This window comes from Phyllostomus discolor, chromosome 9, assembly GCF_004126475.2.
Source record: "Phyllostomus discolor isolate MPI-MPIP mPhyDis1 chromosome 9, mPhyDis1.pri.v3, whole genome shotgun sequence".
Lineage (NCBI taxonomy): Eukaryota > Metazoa > Chordata > Mammalia > Chiroptera > Phyllostomidae > Phyllostomus > Phyllostomus discolor.
In genome coordinates, this window is record NC_040911.2 from 37018990 (window position 1) to 37039173 (window position 20184).

General features: G+C 41.3%; 1 protein-coding gene across 6 annotated transcripts in view; it reads left to right on the forward strand.

Annotated features, from left to right (window-relative positions):
• Window positions 1-20184, forward strand: part of OSBPL1A (oxysterol binding protein like 1A) — a 208100-nt gene that overhangs the window by 115965 nt on the left and 71951 nt on the right. For 4 of the 6 annotated variants that reach the window (XM_028523968.2, XM_036009197.1, XM_028523969.2 and 1 more), the window contains one exon: window positions 13508-13670. The exons of the other annotated variants lie outside the window; for them this stretch is intronic. In XM_028523968.2, the coding sequence (XP_028379769.1) occupies window positions 13508-13670 (163 nt within the window). The remainder of the gene's footprint in view (window positions 1-13507; window positions 13671-20184) is intronic. 6 annotated transcript variants of the gene reach the window in all.

Here is a 20184-nt window from a genome sequence, read left to right on the forward strand (position 1 = left end):
TGTTCATGCTTCATTATTAGTATTCCCCAACCTGGAGCCCCTGTGCAGTGGCCTTTATGATATGGGTGCATTCCGTGAGTTAACTAAAACTAGATGAAATCGTCTGTAAATCTCCGTGACCAAGCTCTCAAACTGCACTGCCTGACAGTGCTCTGAAAGCTGGTGCTTCTGTCAGTCTCTGAATGGTGGTTGCCATTCTTGCCAGAAGTTACTGTGCATCCTGCACTTGACTGTGCCATGTGTGGGTCATGTGAGGGCACCATCGTCAGTCTGTGTGTATAATATTTTTGAAAAAATAAATATAAAAGACTTTCCGATATTTCCATATCATAGGTATACTCCACTTTGAGACTACAGCTGAAGGCAATAGGGAACCATTGAAATGCTTTACAAAAGGACGTAATGGCTGGGTTTGTGTTTTTAATAGATGAGTTGGGTAGGGATGTGGAGTGTCCCCTTTTCCTGCTAGATTATCATCTCTCCAATGAGTAAGCAATCTCTTATTCTACTTTTTATCTCTAGCACTTATTTGAAATAGTAGTAGGTGTTCAGTAAATATTTTTAACTACACTGAAATTCTTCTAAGTCAATAATTTTTATCCAGGAACCATATTAAAATAATATGTGCTGCTTTGAAAAGACAGTACATGTGTTAGTATTAGTGTTGAACAAAGAAAAAAAATCCCAGACCAAATAACGTTAGCTTAAATAAGTTAGAGATTTTTTTCTCCACCTGAAAGAAGACAGGAGGTGGGCAGCTTGGTCCTTGGGTAGCAGTTTCAGATGTTAGAGGCTGTTTCAAACATCAAATTCTAGTTTGCAGGGAAGGAAGTTGGGGCAAATATAGGAGTGTGCCTTCCCCTTTAAGGAGATCTGATGAATCCCTCACAGTACTTCTATTCTTCTTGCACAGAATGTAGTCATATGGCCACAGCTGCCAGAGAGACTGAGCAATAAATAGTCTTTTAGGAGGCCACGGTAGCTAGCTAACAAACCGGCGTTCTTGTTAAGGAAGGCAAGAATAGACCGTGTGAGAAATGAGCAATCTCTGGCACGTTATCCAGGCCTAGTTCACTCTTAGAAGTCCTGCTTCAGTAGGTCTGCTCTAAAACTGGGCCTTCTAATTAAAACCAAAACAAACCCAGTACCTGATCCAGGTACATTCTTCCTGATGGGGTAGCCTTGGCTGTAAGATGGGTTTTGAACAGGACCACTCCACTAATTCGTGGAATGAGAAACCATCGTGCTTGAGGGCATGGATTCAGCCACTTTCTAATCTACTCAATTTGCCATTTTACAGTGATGTAACCCTTGACAGGGACTCACGGGATGGTTTTCATGAACCTTTACTGTGGTCCAGGTAACTCTCCCCCCTGTCCCCTCAGAAAAAATGAGACCCTCTGCTTCTAAGATTCAGGATCATGTATTTCCAGCAACAGTGCTCCTGGGCTGTGTAGGTGTTGACAGTTCTCTGTGTTGAAAAGCTTATGGGATTTGGAGTTAAAAGATCTTGATTTTAGTTGTTCTTCCTCTGCTAAACTTTGGCAAGTGAAAAATTTTGTGATACTAATTCAGTTTGTACAAATATAAACTCCTCATTGGGCTGTTAGGAGGACTCAGTGACCTAAAAGTATGTAAAAGTGACTTTTAAACTATAAAATGCTATGTATATACATTAATAGTAGTAGATACAGAAATAGTTCTGTGTACACAGACCTATTTTTAATGCAAATATTTATGAAAAGTCCATTTTTTGGCGCTCAATAAACTCGCGTACTGAAGTTGAGAATAATAGATTTTTAGAGACAGTTTTGCTCACGGTCCTGCATAAATTATTACTTTTCTTGGTAAACTTTGAAATACTTAATACTTAGAGCTTATCAAAAAAGAGTTATTTTTCCTTGCTTCTGTGCCCCCTCTACCTCTCCTGTTACTCTGCACCTTGATATTTATTCATTTGAAAAGATGAGGTCAGTGCTTACCTTTGAGCACATCTCAGGCACACTCCCGGCAGGAGAGAGTACGATCGCAAATGAATATGCAGTGGAGAGTCAAAGAGTGGTGATGAGAAATCAACTTTTAAGAATTTCAGAATCTTTATTAAATAGGTTAGTTTAAAATTTTACCTTTTAAAAAATATATTTTATTGATTATGCTATTACAGTTGTCCCAGTTTTCCCTCTTTGCCTCCCTCTGCCTGGTATGCCCATTTCCTCCAGTAATCCCCCCCTTAGTTCACGTCCACGGGTCATGCATGTAAGTTCTTTGGTTTCTCCATTTCTACTCCATTCTTGACGTCCCCTGTCTGTTTTGTACCTACCAGTTTGTACTTCTTAATCCCTGCACCTTTCCCTGCTTCTCCCCTTCCCCCTCACAGTGATTCTCTTCCTGTTCTGCTTGTTTGGTTAGTTTGTTTTTTAGATTCAGTTGATAGTTGTAAATTTGTTGTCATTTTAATGTTTATTGTTTTGATCTTCTTTTTATAGATAGTTCCCTTTAACATTTCATGTAACAAAGGCTTGGTGATGATGAACTCCTTTTCTTGTACTTTTGTCTGGGAAGCACTTTATCTGCCCTTCCATTCTGAATGATAGCTTTCCTGGATAGAGTAATGTGCGTTGTAAGTCCTTGCGTTTCATCACTTTGAATAAATACTTCTCGCCAGTCCCTTCTAGCCTGCAAAGTTTCTTTTGAGAAATCAGCTGAGAGTCTTATGGGAACTTCTTTGTAGGTAACACTGCTTTTCTTTTGCTGCTTTTAAGATTCTTTATCTTTAACCTTTGGCATTTTCATTATGATGTGTCTTGGTGTGGTCCTCTTTGGGTCCAACTTGTTTGATACTCTCTGTGCTTCTTGAACTTTTATGTCTGTTTCCTTGACCAAATTAGGAAAGTTTCTTTCATTATTTTTTCAAATAAGTTTTTAATTTCTTTATTTTATTGATTATTCTGTTACAGTTGTCCCATTTTCCCCCTTCACTCCCCTCCACCCTGCACACCCCCTCCCACCCACATTCCCCCCTTTAGTTCATGTCCATGTGTCATAAGTTCTTTAGCTTCTACATTTCCCATACTGTTCTTACCCTCCCCCTGTCTATTTTCTACCTACCATCTATGCTACTTATTCTCTGTACCTTTTCTCCCTCTCTCCTCCTCCCACTTGCCTGTTGCTGTCCCTCCATGTGCCCTCCATTTCTGTGGTTCTGTTCCTGTTCTAGTTGTTTGCTTAGTTTGCTTTTGCTTTTGTTTTAGGTGTGGTTGTTATTAACTGAGAGTTTGCTGTCATTTTACTGTTCATATTTTTTGTCTTCTTTTTCTTAGATAAGTCCCTTTAACGTTTCATATAATAAGGGCTTGGTGATGATTAACTCCTTTAACTTGACCTTATCTGAGAAGCACTTGATCTGCCCTTTCATTCTAAATGAAAGCTTTGCTGGATAGAGTAATCTTGGATGTAGATCCTTGCCTTTCATGACTTTGAATACTTTTTTCCAGCCCCTTCTTGCCTGTAAGGTTTCTTTTGAGAAATCAGCTGACAGTCTGATGGGGACTTCTTTGTAGGTAACTGTCTCCTTTTCTCTTGCTGCTTCTGGGATTCTCTCCTTCATTTTTACCTTGGTTAATGTAATTATGATGTGTCTTGGTGTGTTCCTCCTTGGGTACAACTTCTTTGGGCCTCTCTGAGCTTCCTGGACTTCCTGGAAGTCTATTTCCTTTGCCAGATTGGGGAAGTTCTCCTTTATTATTTGTTCAAATAACTTTTCCACTTGTTGCTCTTCCTCTTCCCCTTCTGGTACCCCTCTAATTCGGATGTTGGAACATTTAAAGATGTTCTGGAGGTTCCTAAGCCTCTCTTAATTTTTTTTTTGAATTCTTGTTTCTCCATTCTTTTCTGGTTGGATGTTTCTTTCTTCCTTCTGGTCTACTTCATTGATTTTAGTCCCAGTTTTCTTCCCATCACTATTGGTTCCCTGTGCATTTTCCTTCATTTCACTTACCGTAGCCTTCATTTTTTCATCTAATTTGCGACCAAATCAACCAATTCTGTGAGCATCCTGATCACTAGTGCTTTGAACTGTGCATTTGATAGGTTGCCTGTCTCTTCATTGTTTAAAAGTTTTTGCTCTGGAGCTTTGATCTATTCCATTTGGGCCACTTTTTTTTTTTTGGTCTTGTCTCACCTGTTATGTATGAGGGGCAGAGCCTTAGGTGTTCACCAGCACAGGCCAGCCCATATCACTAGGTTGTAGCGTATGTGGGGGCAGGGTCCAAGAGGGAACAATGGCACTTGCTTCGCTCTCTCTCAGATTTCAGTCCCTTCCATCACTTCCCATAAGCAAATTTGGCCCGTCTGGTGCTGGTTCCCGTGTGCGTGGGCTTGTTTACATTCTAGGACCCTGTGGGTCTCTCCAACGCACTCTCCTGTGAGGCTGGGAGTCTCTCCCTCCGCCTCAACCTCCACAGGTGTTTTCAATCGGTGTTTTGAGGCTTTATTTCCTGGCACCGGGGCCTTGGGTTGTGCAGTCTGTCTTGCTACCCAGCTTCTCTTGGTTTGTTTGTGGTCAAAAGTGGGATCGTTTGGTCAGTGAGCCGCCCTGCGGCCTCACTGGGTCTGCCTACCACCCTGCTCCCAACTCTGCCCCTCCTACCAGACTGGATGAATGTGTCTAACTCCTTGGTTGTCGGACTTCCGTACAGTTCAATTTTCTGTCAGTTCTGGTTGGGTTTTTTTTGTTTCTAAATTTTTGTTTTGGTTGTGCGAGGAGGCACAATGTGTCTACCTGTGCCTCCATCTTGACTGCAAGTCAAGTTTTTAATTTCTTGCTCTTCCTCTTTACCTTCTGACACCCGTATCCTTCAGATGTTGGTACATTTGAAGATGTTCCAGAGGCTCCTTATTCTATCCTCATTTTTTTTAATTCTTTTTTTCTTTTTGTGATTGAATGCCTTTTTACTTCCTTATGCTACAAATTGTTGATTTGATTCTTGGCTTCATTCCCTGCACTGCTAGTTTCCTGTACATTTTTCTTTATTTCACTTAATGTAACTTTCATTTCTGCCTGGCTCTTTTTTATGCTGTTGCAGTACCCAGTGAGTTCTTTGAGCAGCCTGCTAACCAGTGTTTTGAACTCTGTGTCTGATAGGTTGCTTGTCTTCATTTCATTTAGTTCTTTTTCTGGAGTTTTGCTCTGTTCTTTCATTTGGACCATATTCCTTTGCCTCCTCAATTTGGCAGCCTCCCTGTGTTTGTTTCTGTGTATTAGGTAGAGCTGCTTTGACTCCCTGACTCAGTAGTGTGGCCTATGTAGAAAACTCACCTGTAAGTTGTATGGGGCAGAGCCTTAGGTAATTGCCAGGGTGGGGCAACCCATGGCTACTGTGTCGCTCTGTGTCAGGGAGGGCCTGGAGATGGGGACAGTGTTTCTGCCTGGCCTCTGGAAGTTTGCCCAGGAGGAAGCTGTCTTCCTACACTCAGCCTGTTGCCAGTCACTTCACTATCTCCCCTTCTCCACATATGCCACTGGTGCCCTTCCAGCTATTGCCCTGGTGCTGAATCCCACAGGGGGTGGGTCTGCATAAGTCCCAAGACCATTGCAGACCCTTTAAATGGAGTCTTGTGAGAATCTTTCAGTTTCTTCCACCACCCCAACCCCCACTGGTTTTATCAGCTAGAAGTTATGGAGACTTATCTTTCTGGCACTGGAACCCTGGGCTGAGTGCTCTGGTCTGGGCTGGGATCCCTCACTCCTGAGGTATCCCTCCTGATTTTCATCTATCACACGTGAATGTGGGATCACCTGTTCCAGAGTGGCAGAGTCTCTGCCACTCTGCCACTCTGCCTCTCTGTGCATCTGCACCCTTAATACCTGTCTGGATGAAATGTGACTTCTTTAAATCCTTTGTTGTCAGACTTCCATATAGCTTGTATTTCTGATGAATCTGGGTGATGTTTGTTTTGTAATCTAGTTGTAATTTTTGCTGTAGTTGTTCAAGGAGGTGAAGCGTGTTTACCTATGCCTCCATCTTGACTGGAAGTTCTAGAATTTTGCCATTTTTATGTCTCAAAAACTGATTTATTACATTACACTTGGAAGTTGTTTGCAGTGTGTTTAATATATACCATTACATGGCAGTTTAACATTCTGTTCAATAATTTACCTTTTAAAACTTTTAATATAATATACTATAATCTAGAATCTTATACATTGAAAACTGTACATTGAAGTACATAGTACTTTTAGGAATATCCTATAAGTGCTATTTCTGGAACGTAAAATGTACATATTTACAGAAATTTAATTTATTGTAGACACTCCTTATGTGAGTGTTCTAATCAGTGTCAAGTGATTAAACTTTGCAATTGAAAGAAAATTTTTATGAGACCTTGCTCTTACCAAATTATTTTAAAGGAAAGAACCACTGAACAAGGCAATAGAGTAAATGCATACTGAATCTACAGCATACTGTGGAAGTGAATAGTACTTTTGTTTCAAAAAACATATGTTTCTTTTCTGCTTTTTAAAAAAGAAGTGTAAAATCTAAACTTATTTATTATATTGTTTTATATAGTGCTACTTTCCAATTGAATTCATTTTTATTAGGTTATTTTTTAAATCAGTCTGGCGAAAATAAGCATCAAATATGTTGAGTTTATACTGAATCTTCCAAATATCATTATCACCTTCTTTTTTTTAAAAAAAAAGATTTTATGTATTTATTTTTAGAGAGAAGGGAAGGGAAGGAGAAAGACAGGGAGAGACACATAAATGTGTGGTTGCCTCTCATTATCCAGGCATGTGCCCTGACTGGAAATTGAACCAGTGACCCTTTGGTTTGCAGGCCTGTGCTCAATCTGCTGAACCACACTAGCCAGGGCCATTGTCACCTTCTTTTCAAAGCCCCCTTTTGCCTACCAAATATGTCTTAAGTACCTATTTACTGAGCTCTATCCTAGGTACAAGAGTATCCAGTTATCCCCCAAATTCTGACTTGATTTGAATGAAGATAAACTTGGAAGTGATTAACAGGCTACTAGCAGAATTTCGGTTTAACAAACTCCCTGGCAGTCCCTTTCCTTAGAGCATGCCAATAAATCAGCAGTCAGATAGAAGCCCTCATCTGTCTGCCGGCAGAGGAGTCTGAGGGCCCAGGGGAGCAGCGGTGTTTCCCAGTGGGATTTCCTTTCCTCTTGGCTGGAGCCAGATTGCAGAAGTTGGTGGTGCCAGTAAGAAAGGGGCTTTTTTAATGGTGTCAGGAGCCAGTTACAATCAAGTAAGGGTTGACTTAGCAGCCGTATTTTGGGCTGACCAGATTAGTGTGAATGAGCTTTTGGAGGGCTTGGAAATGCTCTCTTTATTAATCTTGGCAAACTTTTTATGTTGTGTGTAACATTAACAGACTGGAAGCTTCTTATTACATCACATGCAGGGGCATAGAGGTTGATGACCTCTTTGCTGTTTCCTATTCTCTATATTTCTCATAGGCACTGAGGCAAAAGGAACAATTAGAGGAAAGCTTCGTGCGTCTTCCCAGTGTACCAAGATTGTGGGTTTGATCCCTGGTCAGCGCACATGTAAGAATCATCAACCAATGAATGCATAAATAAGTAGAACAACAAGTCAATGTTTCTCTCTTTCTTCCCCCTTCTCTCTCTAACAATCAATAAATAATTGGGTTTTTGTTTTTAAAAGAAAACTTCACTACACAACCTGCCTATCTGAATCTGTGCCCATGCTTACTTCCTTTTCCCCCTACAGCTAAGGATGCACCTTCTGTGCCCTCAGCAAAGGCTGACGGTACACTTGTGGATTAGATCTCAGGCACGTCATTGCAGCAGTTCTCTCCCCGCTGTCCTACATTATTGGTTTCCTCCTCTCTGTGGAGTCCTGCCCTTCAGTGTGGAAACATGGCTTGGTTGTCTTCCATAATAAAGTTTTATTGGCTCCCACGTCCCCTTCCAGGAGTTGCTTCAATTTTCTCTTTTCCTTTTCAACAAGACTTTTTAAGAATGGGCAATATTCATCCAAGTTTCCTTTTCTTATTTTCTTGACCCACTCCAGTCAGATCTTTGCCCTTAACATCGGCTCAACACTCCCCTGAAACTGCTGTTGTCAGAGTCACCATTGACCTCCTCCTCACCAAATCCAGAAGTCTTTGTTTGTTCTCATATTGGTTGATCTGTCGTTATTATTTAATGTATCACTTTCTCCCCCTTGAGATTCCCTGAAATACTTCCTTTAGCCTTTCCGGAGAGCACACCTGCCTGGTTTTCCTTCCATCTCTCTGCCCTCTCTCTCTCTCTCTTCTTTTTTTTTTTTTTGTTTCCTTTGCTGGTTCTTTCTCATCTCCTGGCAGAAGGAACTCTCAGTCCTTGGATTTCTTCCTATTTTTATCTCGCTTTCCCCTTAGTGATTCTGTCTAGTCCTATGGCTTAAAGTATAACCTATTTGCAATTGACTCCCAGCGGTACATGTTCAGCCTGGACCTCTTCCCTGAACACTTGATACTCGACCTGTTTGCCAGCCTGACATCTGCACTTGGATGTCGGGTAGTGTCTGACACTTAATTTATGAAATGCTGTTCCAGGTTGTCCCTGTTCCTCCTGCAGTCTTCACCATGTTAGGTAATGAATGATGACTCCCTCTTTAGTTGCTCAGGCCAAAACTCCAGAGCCATCCTTGATTCCTCTTTTCTCCCTGTCAGCAAATCATTTAGGCCTGCCCTCAAAACATATCCAGAATCTGACTGCTTCTCTTCTCCTTTGCTATTACCTGTCTCTTATCTGGATTGTTGCAATATCCTCTTAAGAGATTTTACGATTTTTAAAAGTTTTTATTTATCCTTAGAGAAGGGGAAGGAAGGAGAAAGAGGGAGAAAAGCATCAGTGTGAGAGAGAAACATCAGTTGGTTCACTGAGAATGTGCCCGAACAGGACCGAACCTGCGACCCACATGTATTCTGACTGGGAGTTGAACCAGCGACCTTTTGGTTTGTGAGATGATGCTCCAACCAACTGAGCCATGCTGGTCAGGGCTTAAGGAATCTTATTTATTTTACTCCTCATTCCCCCTTAGGTTTCTTCAACATATCATGATGCCAAAGAGATCATATTAAAATGTAAATCAAATACTATCTCTCCTCAGTCAGAGTGCTCCAGCGGCTCCCCATCCCACTCTGAGTCCAAGCCAGGGTCCTCACAGTGGTCTGCAAGCTCCGTGCAGTCCCTCCCCACCCCCAGCCTCCTGGCACACCCTACCGCTCCATTTTCTCCTGTCAGACAAATGAACTGCTGTGGTCACCGAGGCACATTTATGCTTAAATAAGTATCTCTTTTAGTGTAGGAAGGACTGAGAAAAAAAAAGCTTCCAGAACATAAGGGAGGCTCATTGCATTTGAGAAGGCAGTGATGGGATGGCCCAGAAGGGCATTCGAGTTCATGAAAACCTAGAATTCAGTGTGTGCAAAGGTGCTTTATAAATTTAGAAAACAAACCAGGTGTTTGCTGAATACTGCGAGCATGTTTGATCTTGCCTCAGACAAGAGATCACATTTTAAGTTTCCTGGACCCCGGAGGTGAGTGTGTGGCTCAGCCTGGCTTCAGGCGATTCCAGCCTGGCTGTGCATGAGAGCTCTGCGCTCCTCCGCCGCCAAAACCATGCCATCGTCTTCTCTGAGCGGAAGACCCCTTCCCCACTGTGTGTGACCAGACTTACTTTGCATCAGCTGTGTGCCAATAGCAGGGAGGCACCAAAAGCACCTCCCTGTTTGTAAGGAGCTTCACAGTCAGTATATCGTTGGTCCTATAACCACAGAAATAAGTGTCAGTGTAATTCCTTATCTGTAAGATAAAATGGGATGTTTTTAAATTCAAGATCTAGTGTTTCAGTCTTCAGTTAACACAGTCTTTGTCATTATAGCCATATACCCAACAGCGAAGGAGAAATGAATGAGGCTAATGCTGTTGAACTGACCAGCGTAGGGCCCATTGTTTGGTCCAATAATTGGGCAATTGGACACGGTGTTCTGGGAATTCTAATCACTGACTCCTCAGTTAGTGGTGTACTTGCTAGATTTAATTATTATCTCTGCCTGATTTAACCTCTATGAGACATAGGTAAATAACAGAATACTTTATGGAATGAGAGAGTAGATGAAATGTGTATATGCTGGCCAGCACGTGACTTTTTATAGCTCTGGATTCCTTTGTGGGCATCCTCTCACTGTCAGTGTGAAGAACACTGTGGAAATGCTGGGAATTTCACCTGCCGAATGAAATGGAGTAAGATGAGAGAGTTTCCTGTTGACGTGGCTTGAATAGATGACCAGAAAGGCTTGAATTTGCATTAGCCTTAAGGAGCTACGGATGTATATGGATGTGAATACAGATGTAAATGGAGCAGAGTGTATGTTTATTATTAAGTGTGGATTCAGTCCTTAGAATTTTCCTGATAAAACTTTGACTCTTATGTTCGCTTGGTTATGTGTCCATTTTTGTTGCAGGAAAGTCATAGGGCTGAAGGTGTAAATGTTATATGTGAATTTGAAAAGTAAAATGTCAGCCATATTTAGGAATGTCCTAATGCACATGTGCTGGACTCCACTAATTTTGTGAAGGAAGTTCTTTCTTCCTTGTATAACTAGGGCAATTATTATAGCTTCAGAATTTAAAAAAGCATCATCAGTATGTATGTGTTGGCACGTAATGTAAATGAGGCCCCGTGCCCAGAATTGTGAAGAGGGACAACATTAAAAAGTCCCGTTTCTACCACAGCCCAGTTTCTGAGCTAGCAAGTACAAATTTGGAAAGAGTTCAAAGGCATGATGAAGATTTAACAACTTGCACTCTGTATTACTTTTATCAGGAGTTCTACACTAATTTTCAAATAGAGGGTATCCTCTAGGTGTTTGTGAAATATCTAGATTGTAGAAGATTAGAATTACATTGTTCCAGAGAACTTTCTGATTGACTAAAAGGAATGTTTTTAGGTGTTTCTCTAAAGCAGTGAAGAACTCTTTACTCGTGTAGTTCCTGTGATATATACACGTCCTTTCTCGGACACATCTGACACAGGATGGGAGAAACTGCCCTCCTTGTGGGTAGTGTTAGAGTACAGTGTCTTTAGTGCAGAAGAGCCTGTTATGCTTGAAACGAATGCAAGGTGCACGCACATTAGCCGACAGTGAAAACAGGGAAAGAACTAGAGCAGTGGTTAGAGCTGCTTCTCCCCGCTCTGCTTCCCACTCCCTTCACTCCTTCCCTGAGGAATCAGTGAGAGCAGATGTCGAGGTGGCAGAGATGGTGATGCTATTTTAGATGGCTAAAGGATACATTGGATTTTGAAAAATATTTTGTTGAGGGAATGTGATCATTTGGGACCTCGATCATTTCCTTTGCCGCTTTTCTGAAATCTGCTAGAGACTAATTTAGGTATTAAAACTTCCGTATTTGTTAAGTGGAAGGGATAATTTAGCTGATTCTTATATTGAAAAGTACAATTTTAACAGCATGTTTGCATTTTGATATTTGAAAAGTCGACAAGATAAAACTAAAAGGTGGCCAAGGGTAGTTGGACTCTCTGTGGCCAAGGGTAGTTGGACTCCCTGTGCCCTGGGGTTCTGGGGATCTGCAAGTACCGCAGTGCTGACTGCTCTATTCCTTTTAAAGAAAGGATCTTTTTGGACACTATGCTCGATGATGTAGTTTACAGATATTTGAATTGTATAACCCATCAAATGGAGAAGGATAGCTTTTTTTTTAAGTTGACTAGCCATAGTAAAAGTATTTGTGCTGCAGAGATAAAAATTAGATTATAGGAATATTTTCAAGTCTTTTGTAATTTCTTAAAAATTATGATTATGGAAGTATTCAATTTTCACATTTTATATCTCTTCTCTGCTCATTATCATTCATTGCTATTTTTCCTAATAATCTCATTGCTAAAATGATAAACACTAAGGTGCCTGAGAACTGGAGCTATTCCCAAGATAATAAAAATTTAATCTTATTTCTGTTACAAGCTTAGCATTTTAATAAGGCTATATTTTGAGTTATGTCCAGGACTCTGAGAGTGCTGTACCTGACGTGTATCTCTCAGGAACTCAGAACCACGAAGGGCTCTGGAGTGAGAACGAGAGGCTGTCCCTGCCTCCTCTGAGGTCCAAGGGAGGAGCCTGGGAGAGGGAGCAGCAGGAAGTGAAGGGCGAGGCCCAGCAGAGAGAGTGAGGAGTTCAGAGAGCAGCCCTGAGAGGCAGGCAGCTCCCAGAGAATGATCTTGCAACCTGAAGGTGGTTGCAGAGCTCACCTCACTCAGTGCTCTTCAAACTGTTGGAACAGCCCCTGGCTTTAGGCTTTGAGGAAACCCGAGGGAGGTGGAGGTGGGGCTCTAGTGTTCCCCAGCCCAGTTCTGCTTTCTAAAACATCTGCTTTGTAGGTGGGGTTACGTTTGAGAAACAGGTTCTGCCACTAAAGTTTAAAAAAAAAAGTTTGAAGGCCACCAAGTTGAAGACCACCGATGAGATGATTTGATGATAGTGGAATCCTCTCATTTTATAGGTGAGGAAACTAAGGATCAGGAGACTTCGGAGATTACACAGTGGGTAACAGTAAACCCCATCTTTATTGGCTCCTGTGTGGAGTGCCAGGTGGACTCTGGAAATTGGCACAGATTGTGGGGTCGTTGTGATTTCCAGAGTTCTGACACAGAAGTGTGTACTGATAACTCTGAGTCTGTCAAATGCAGTGCCTACTATCTTCTGTGGAGATTAGGTTAAAGTCTTAGAAGGCTTTAGTTAGCTGCTAAGGCTCAGATGCTCTTCAGTCTGATGGGAAGAATCCATCTTCTTGAAAACTTTATCTTCAAAGGATGGAAAACGAAAGCAGACTTTGCATTTTTATAAGTTATCTTTTTTTAGTGTACTAAATTTGAGATAAAATAGGGAATCAAAACCAGAATATGGAATTTTAAAGTTAAAATTTTCATTACCAGGCAACTTTTTTCCCTTCCTTTGACACGCCAACTATTTTGGAAGTAAACCTGGAGGATTGTATCTTACTCTTTGAAGTGGTACACATTTTAATATTTGGAATGGTTTTAATTCTGTATTTTGTTCAACTTGCTGACAGTTTTAAAACTGTTAAAAACATAGTGTTTTGTTTAAAAACTGGCTTCTTAATTTCATGATTAAGTTGAGAGAGGTACTCCCTATTTTTAAAAATTTTCATGATTTCTGAATTGGCTAATTATACTAGGATCCTGATCTTTTGAACTGGGTGTATTTGGTAGTCCTTAATCTATTTTCATTAGCGAGAGCTGTTGTGAGAAAGGCCCCACGGGAAGAACAGAATTAGCTTAGTAATTTTGCTCATTCATCCATGTGTATATAACACGACTGTTTTTATTTCTGACATTGCAATTGAACTGGATCAAAAGCAAGTCATTTTCACATTCCTCTGAGTAAGTCCATGGTCTCCTTTCTGAAGTCTTTTTTGTACGTCTGTTTTCTTTCAGGTGAGGAACTTTAAATTGGAACAGGAACAAGAGAAAAACAAAATTTTGTCAGAAGCGCTGGAGACTCTCGCCACGGAGCACCATGAATTAGAGCAGTCTCTAGTGAAGGGCTCGCCGCCACTCAGCGTCCTTAGTGAGGAGGAGTTCTATGATGCGCTGTCAGGTAACTCTAGAATCCTGCCTTCTGTGTTGGTGATTTCAAGTCCACCACCTCAATGTCGTCTTGGAGTGGATGTCACCTTGAGTTTCCTGGATTGAACAGATAGACCTGTATCACTACTGCTCTCCAAACCACCTCTGTTTTATGCCGCGTTTTTAAGGAGGAGCCTGAAAAATTTAGAATGAAAGTCACCGCTGAGTCTGCCTCTGTTGACGGCGTGTGCTGTGCGGGGGATGGGGTGCCATTACAACTGCATGAACTTAGTATTTCTTATTCAGTGACCATTAAATACCTTCTAGTTCCAGGTGCCACTACTACATGTTGAAGGATAGAAAGATAGACAATTTCTGTTCTCAAAGAGTACTCTGTATCCTTAGAGTAAAAGATACAGAGAAGTAACAGTTGCTAACAGTACAATATGCTAAGTGCCAAAGTAGAGCTGCTCCAACGTGCAGCTGGAGCAGACGAGTGCTTAACATTGCCTCAGATACACATGCCCAGTGCAGTGTAGCATGCTGGGAGTCCTGCCTCCGATGGTAGCCAGCTGTGTGACCTTCAGCACATGCCCTGACCTCTCTGGTTCTCAGTTTACACATATTTAAAATGGGGGATAATTGTCAGGATTGATTGAGTTCATATGTTTAAATAGTGTTTAGGACAGTGCCTGACATGGACTGGGTATTCAGAAGATGGGCAATGTATGGAGAGTTGAGAGTGAGAGACGATACTGCTAAGTAGTTTTAACCTTTTGGGAATTTAATTTTTTGAGGTGAGCGTGGGGGTGTGTGTGGAAGGAACATGGAGGGGGATTAGTTGGAAATCAATGAGATTGAGAACAACCGACTCCTTTATGTGAAGAAATTTAAGTGCTTATGTTCTGGATCAGCAATTTTCAACCGGTGTGCCCCAAGAATTTTTAAAGCATGCAGTACCTGACCCACTGTCCTGGGCGAACATACACACTTACTGGGTGTCACAGAAGCTGGCTGTGGAATTAAGAGACCTCGGAGAATAAGGAACTAAAGGCTCAAATTTGTAGTAGGAGATTGAAGAATGCATAGTGAGAGGCAGTACTGAGTTGGCCAAAAAGTCCATTTAGTTTTTTCCATAAAATAAAAGACACCTTTGTCATTTCACCAATAACTTTATTGATTGGATATTAAGTGTGTCAACTATCTCCTGCGTAGTATAATGTTGATTGTTAGCAAGTACTGTCTCAATTGATCACAATCAACCTCACCTGGTCTACCTGGCCATCGAGCACCGTCCACTGAGAAGTTTCCAGCATGAAACCTCGCAAACCACTTTTGATACATTTGGTCAGTCGCAGAGCCTTCTCTGTGCACTGCACACATCTTTTTTTGTATTTCAGTTGTACCAGATATTATTATCTTGAAATAATAAAGCATTATGTACCAAAAATGTTGCATATTTTTTCATTTTCAATACTAAAGTGGCTGCACAAAAATTCACCAATTTTCATAAGTTTTTTTTTTTAAATGCACACTGGAATTACAGCTGTCATAACACAATCTAATAGAATTGTTTTGAATGAAATTAAGGACAAATAAGTTCTGCTGGAGCCATCTTACAGAAAAAAAAACAAATGAACTTTTTGGCCTACCCAATAGAAGCGAGAACTAAAGAAGATTAGGTTAAGGAAATTAAAGAAAATGATGTGATAATATAGGACAAGGAAAATGACCTTGATAGCCTAATGGAAAAGAGACTCATTATATAATATAAACAGAGCAAATAAGAACATTATTGTTAGAAGTGTGATCTAATCAAAGGGCAGAAAAGAAATTTTAACAGCTAGATTTTGAAATAAAGATGGTAACTATGGTGTTGTCAGTGAGGTGATGTAATTGTGAAAAGAGTGGCTCATTTTGGGACGAGAAAGTGAAGGTAGGTTTTGAAAGCAGTGGAATGCGTGACAGAAATGTGTACTGTGAGCGGCATTTCCCGGTGTTCACAGCTACCCGCTGCCGAGCCCAGTAGTGCTACCTCTGTGTTCCTTCGGCTGGGGGCATCCAACAAGGAGGAGACCTGGAGGGATCATAGGATTAACACAGGGAGGTCTGAAGAACCCAGTTCAGCTGTTCATCGTTTATGTCCTTTAGAAAAAAAAATAACATTCATTAAAAAACACTTTTGTTATAAACAAGTCAATATAAAAGTATCTATAATACCCAGTGAAATTTTCCCTTCATCCCTTATTGTAATTATGCACTTTTCCTCAGAAGGTCTGAACGTACTCTCTTGCAGACCTTTTAAAAGTATTCACATGTGTATATGTGCATGTGTCACACAGTGGTTTAACAAAATACTGTCAGTTGGATTAGCTGCATAATTGTTCTGGATCTGCTTTTTCATGTAACTGCATATCTTGGAAATCTGTCCCATCAGTAGTACCACAGCTCTAGCTCATTCTTGTACAAAGTTGTGTATAAGTCCATGGTATGATTTACCAGTTTTCTTTCTTTTTTTAAGTATATTTTATTGATTATTCTCTTACAATTTTCTCAGTTTCACCCCCCTCAGTCCCCTTCTGCCCTGCACTCTCCACCCTCCAGCATTCCCCCCCTTAGTCCATGTCCATGGGTTGTGCATGTAAGTTCTTTGACTTCTCTGTTTCCTGTACCATTTTTGACCTCTCCCCATCTATTTAATGCCTCCCAGTTATGCTTCTTCTTCCCTGTACCTTCCCCCCATCCCTCCCTTCTCTTTCCCCACTGAAATCGCTCCATGTGATGTCCATTTCTGATTCTGTTCCTGTTCTAGTTGTTTGCTTAGTTTTTGTTTTCGTTGTTTTTCTTTTTTTTCTTTCGAGGTTCATTTGTTGATAGTTGTGAGTTTGTTGTCATTTTACTGTTCATAGTTTTTGGATTTCTTCAATTTCTTTGATAAGTCCCTTTAACATTTCATAGAATAAGGGCTTGGTGATGATTAACTTGACCTTATCTGGGAAGCACTTTATCTGCCCTCCCATTCTTAATGATAGCTTTGCTGGATAGAGCAATCTTGGATGTAGGTACTTGCCTTTCATGACTTGGAATACTTCTTTCCTACCCCTTCTTGCCTCAAGGTTTCTTTTGAGAAACCAGCTCATAGCCTTATGGGAACTCCTTTGTAGATAATTGTCTCCTTTCCTCTTGCTGCTTTTAAGATTCTCTCTTTATGTTTAATCTTGGGTAGCTTAACGATGATGTGTCTTGGTGTGTTCCTCTTTGAGTCCAGTTTCTTTGGGACTCTCTGGGTTTCCTGGACTTCCTGAAAGTCTGTTTCCTTTGCCAGATTGGGGAAGTTTTCCTTCATTATTTGTTCAAATAAGTTTTCAATTTCTTGCCCTTATTCCTCTCCTTCTGGCACTGCTATAATTCAGATATTGGAATGTTTAAAGTTGTCCCAGAGGTTCCTAAGTGTCTCTTCATTTTTTTGAATTCTTGTTCCTTCATTCTGTTCCGGTTGTATGTTTATTTCTTCCAGTTGTTCGAAATCGTTGATGTGAGTCCTGGTTTCTTTCCTGCCACTATTGGTTCCCTAAATATTTTGCTTTATTTCATTTGGGGTATCCTTCATTTGTTCTTTCATTTTGCGACCAACCTCAGTCAGTTCTGTGAGCATTTGATTACCAGGGCTTTGAACTCTCCATCAGATAGATTGGCTGTCTCCTCATTGCTTAGCTCTCTTTCTAGAGTTTTGTTCTGTTCTTCATTTGCGCCCTATTTCTTTGCCTTGGCACACTGATCTGGTTGGTTTGGTTGACTGTTTCTTTAATTCCTTGGTTGTCGGAGTTCCATGCAGTTTGATTTTCTGGCACTCATCTGATTTACCAGTTTCTTAATTATTCTTTTCTTGATAGACATTTGGCAGCGATTGTCATCTTTCTGCTTCTTAGTCATATTGTAACACTCATCTCTACAACTGTCTCATTTGGAATGGGGAAATAAAAAGAACTGTACTCCCTATGTCAGTATTGGCAGATAAATTTTATCTTCAGTGCCCATTCAGATTGGCTTACACCACCTGCTATTTTTTTTTTTCCTGGATACCTGTGTTGAGAAGGATCCTGAGGCTGTGTCCACGTACCTGGGTTAATCAGCATATTCTGTTGTGGCTGTAGGAAATGATGCAAAGGGACAGAAGCCGCACATTCACTCTTTTCTGCCCTAAATGACTCACCTGTGTTTTATTATATTTGCCTGAACATAACAGCCTTTCTGTGGCCACTCCTGCTATTACTGCAAATCTTGGGAGTCATTTGGTACAATGTAGAATTGCATTAAAATGAAGAGTCTGGCCCTGATAGGTGTGGCTCAGTTGGTTGGGCATCATCCTGCAAAGTGAAAGGTTTGGTGGTTCAATTCCTGGTCAGAGCACATACCTGGGTTGCAGGCCTGGTCTCTGGTTGGGGCACATGCACACATCAGTGTTTCTCTCCTCTCTTTCTCCCTCCCCTCCTTTCTCTCTAAAAATAAATAAATAAAATATTTTAAATGGAAAAAAATTAAGAGCCCGATGCTGTGGGTTCAGGTCTTTCACTTATTAAAGACCTAGCCACATAATTCACTGAGACCATAAAAGTGATCATTTGGGAATGACTTCTCACTATAGTCCCTACACACCTACCTTCGTTCCCAGTTCCTCCTTCCTTTCTGTTACCAGAGAAGAAATGCACCCCCCACTTAATTAAAGCCATTCCCTCCTCATTTGTCCAGGTACCCATCTCCTGGTGCCTACTTGAGAACTTTTTAGTTATTGTGTCTTCCATCTACACTGTCAATGCCACACCTTTTTTTAGTCTTATTCATTTTTATTTATTGACTCGTAGAGAGAGAGAGAGGAACAACAATTTTGTTGTCCCACTTATTTGTGCATTCATTGGTTGATTCTTACATGTGCCCTGACTGGGATTGGACCCACAGCTTGATGTATCAGGATGGCACTCTAAGCAACCAACCTGCCCAGGCGGGGCTGTACCACATCATTTTGAACACTAACAAAGTTCCTGTAATAGTTTCCTACTGCTGCTATAACAAATCACTACAAATGTTAGAGCCTAAAACAAGGCAGATTTCTTCTCTGACGGTCCTGGAAGTCAGAAACCCGAAGTAAAGGTGTTGGCAGGGCTGTGTTCCTTCTGGAGGACCTGGGGGAGGATCTGTTTCCTCCCCACCTCTAGCTTCTAGAGACCACCGGCATTCCTCGGCTTGAGGCTCCATCCTCCATCTTCAGCGGCAGCAGTGTGGCGTTTTCCGATCGCTCCCTCTGACCCTGGCGTTCTTCCCTCCCTTTCATAAGGACACTAGAGCTGCAGTGGGCCCACCTCCCATATCAAGGTCCTTAACTCAGCCATATCTTCAGATCCCTTCTACTGTGTAAGGTGACATGTTCACAGGTTCCAGAAAGTAGGACATGGACATCTTTGCAGGGGGGAGCTGGTTTCTGGCTACCAAAATTCCATAATTTATGTATCCAACCTCTTCTTATGCACTTATCAACTGGGTAAGAAAAAAGATGAATTCTTGATCTTCCTGCCAGATCCTCTTCCTTCTAGGGTTTGCCTCATTTTGGTAAATGGCACCTCCTTCATCTCCTAAAACCAGAAATCTGGGAGTTGTTTATGACACTCCCGTGCCAGAGCTGTGACACCAGACTGAGGCCTGTCCTTTCTACCTGCAGATCACCCTTGGCCCCATCCGTGTTCTGTTACTGTCACGCAGTCTCGTCAGGGTAGGTGCTGGGGCTGGAAGGCTGTGGGTAAACTGTGGCTCTCCTGGCGCTTCTCCCCTGCGGGGAGTCGTGTCACTTTTCCACACTCATTTCTTCATCTGCAAATAAGCGATGGGGTTATTGTGAGAAATAAATTCACAAATATCTGTACTGAAAACAGTGTCTGGAACACTAAGAAGTTGACAGATGTCAGCTGTCATGGTCATCACCTGCGCTGCACCCACTGTTGTCCACCCTCCTGACTCACAGCCATGCGCCTGGCCCTGCCCTGCCCTCCCGAAGTTCACGCCATACGTACCATCCAAATGTCAGTTTGTACCGTCCAGGTGTCAATCACATCATTGCATTTCTCTGCCTGAAATCCTCCAGTGTCTTCTCATTGCACCCGGAATAACATTCGGACTCCTCAACAAGCCTTCAAGGTTCTTGCATGTGCACCTGTCCAGCCTAGTCTGTTCTCTCCTTCCCTCATTTACTGAGTTCTCGCCGCACTGGCTGCCTCCATTCCTCAGGTGCGGCTGTGATGGTGGGTGTTTGGGCACAGTGCAAGGAGAATGAGAAAAGTAATCATACCTGTATTTCATTTAATGCTTATTTTTAATTGCCTAACCAGAATAATAATTAAACCTATCTTACTATTTAAACAATGTAAAAAAAAAGATTTTTAGAGATACTTACTTTAAAATATTTGTATATTTCACTGAATGCTTAATCTTCTTTTTAAAAGCTGCTGATGACTTGTGTTATTTCCTTTAAAATAAAAGGATAATTTTAATTAGAT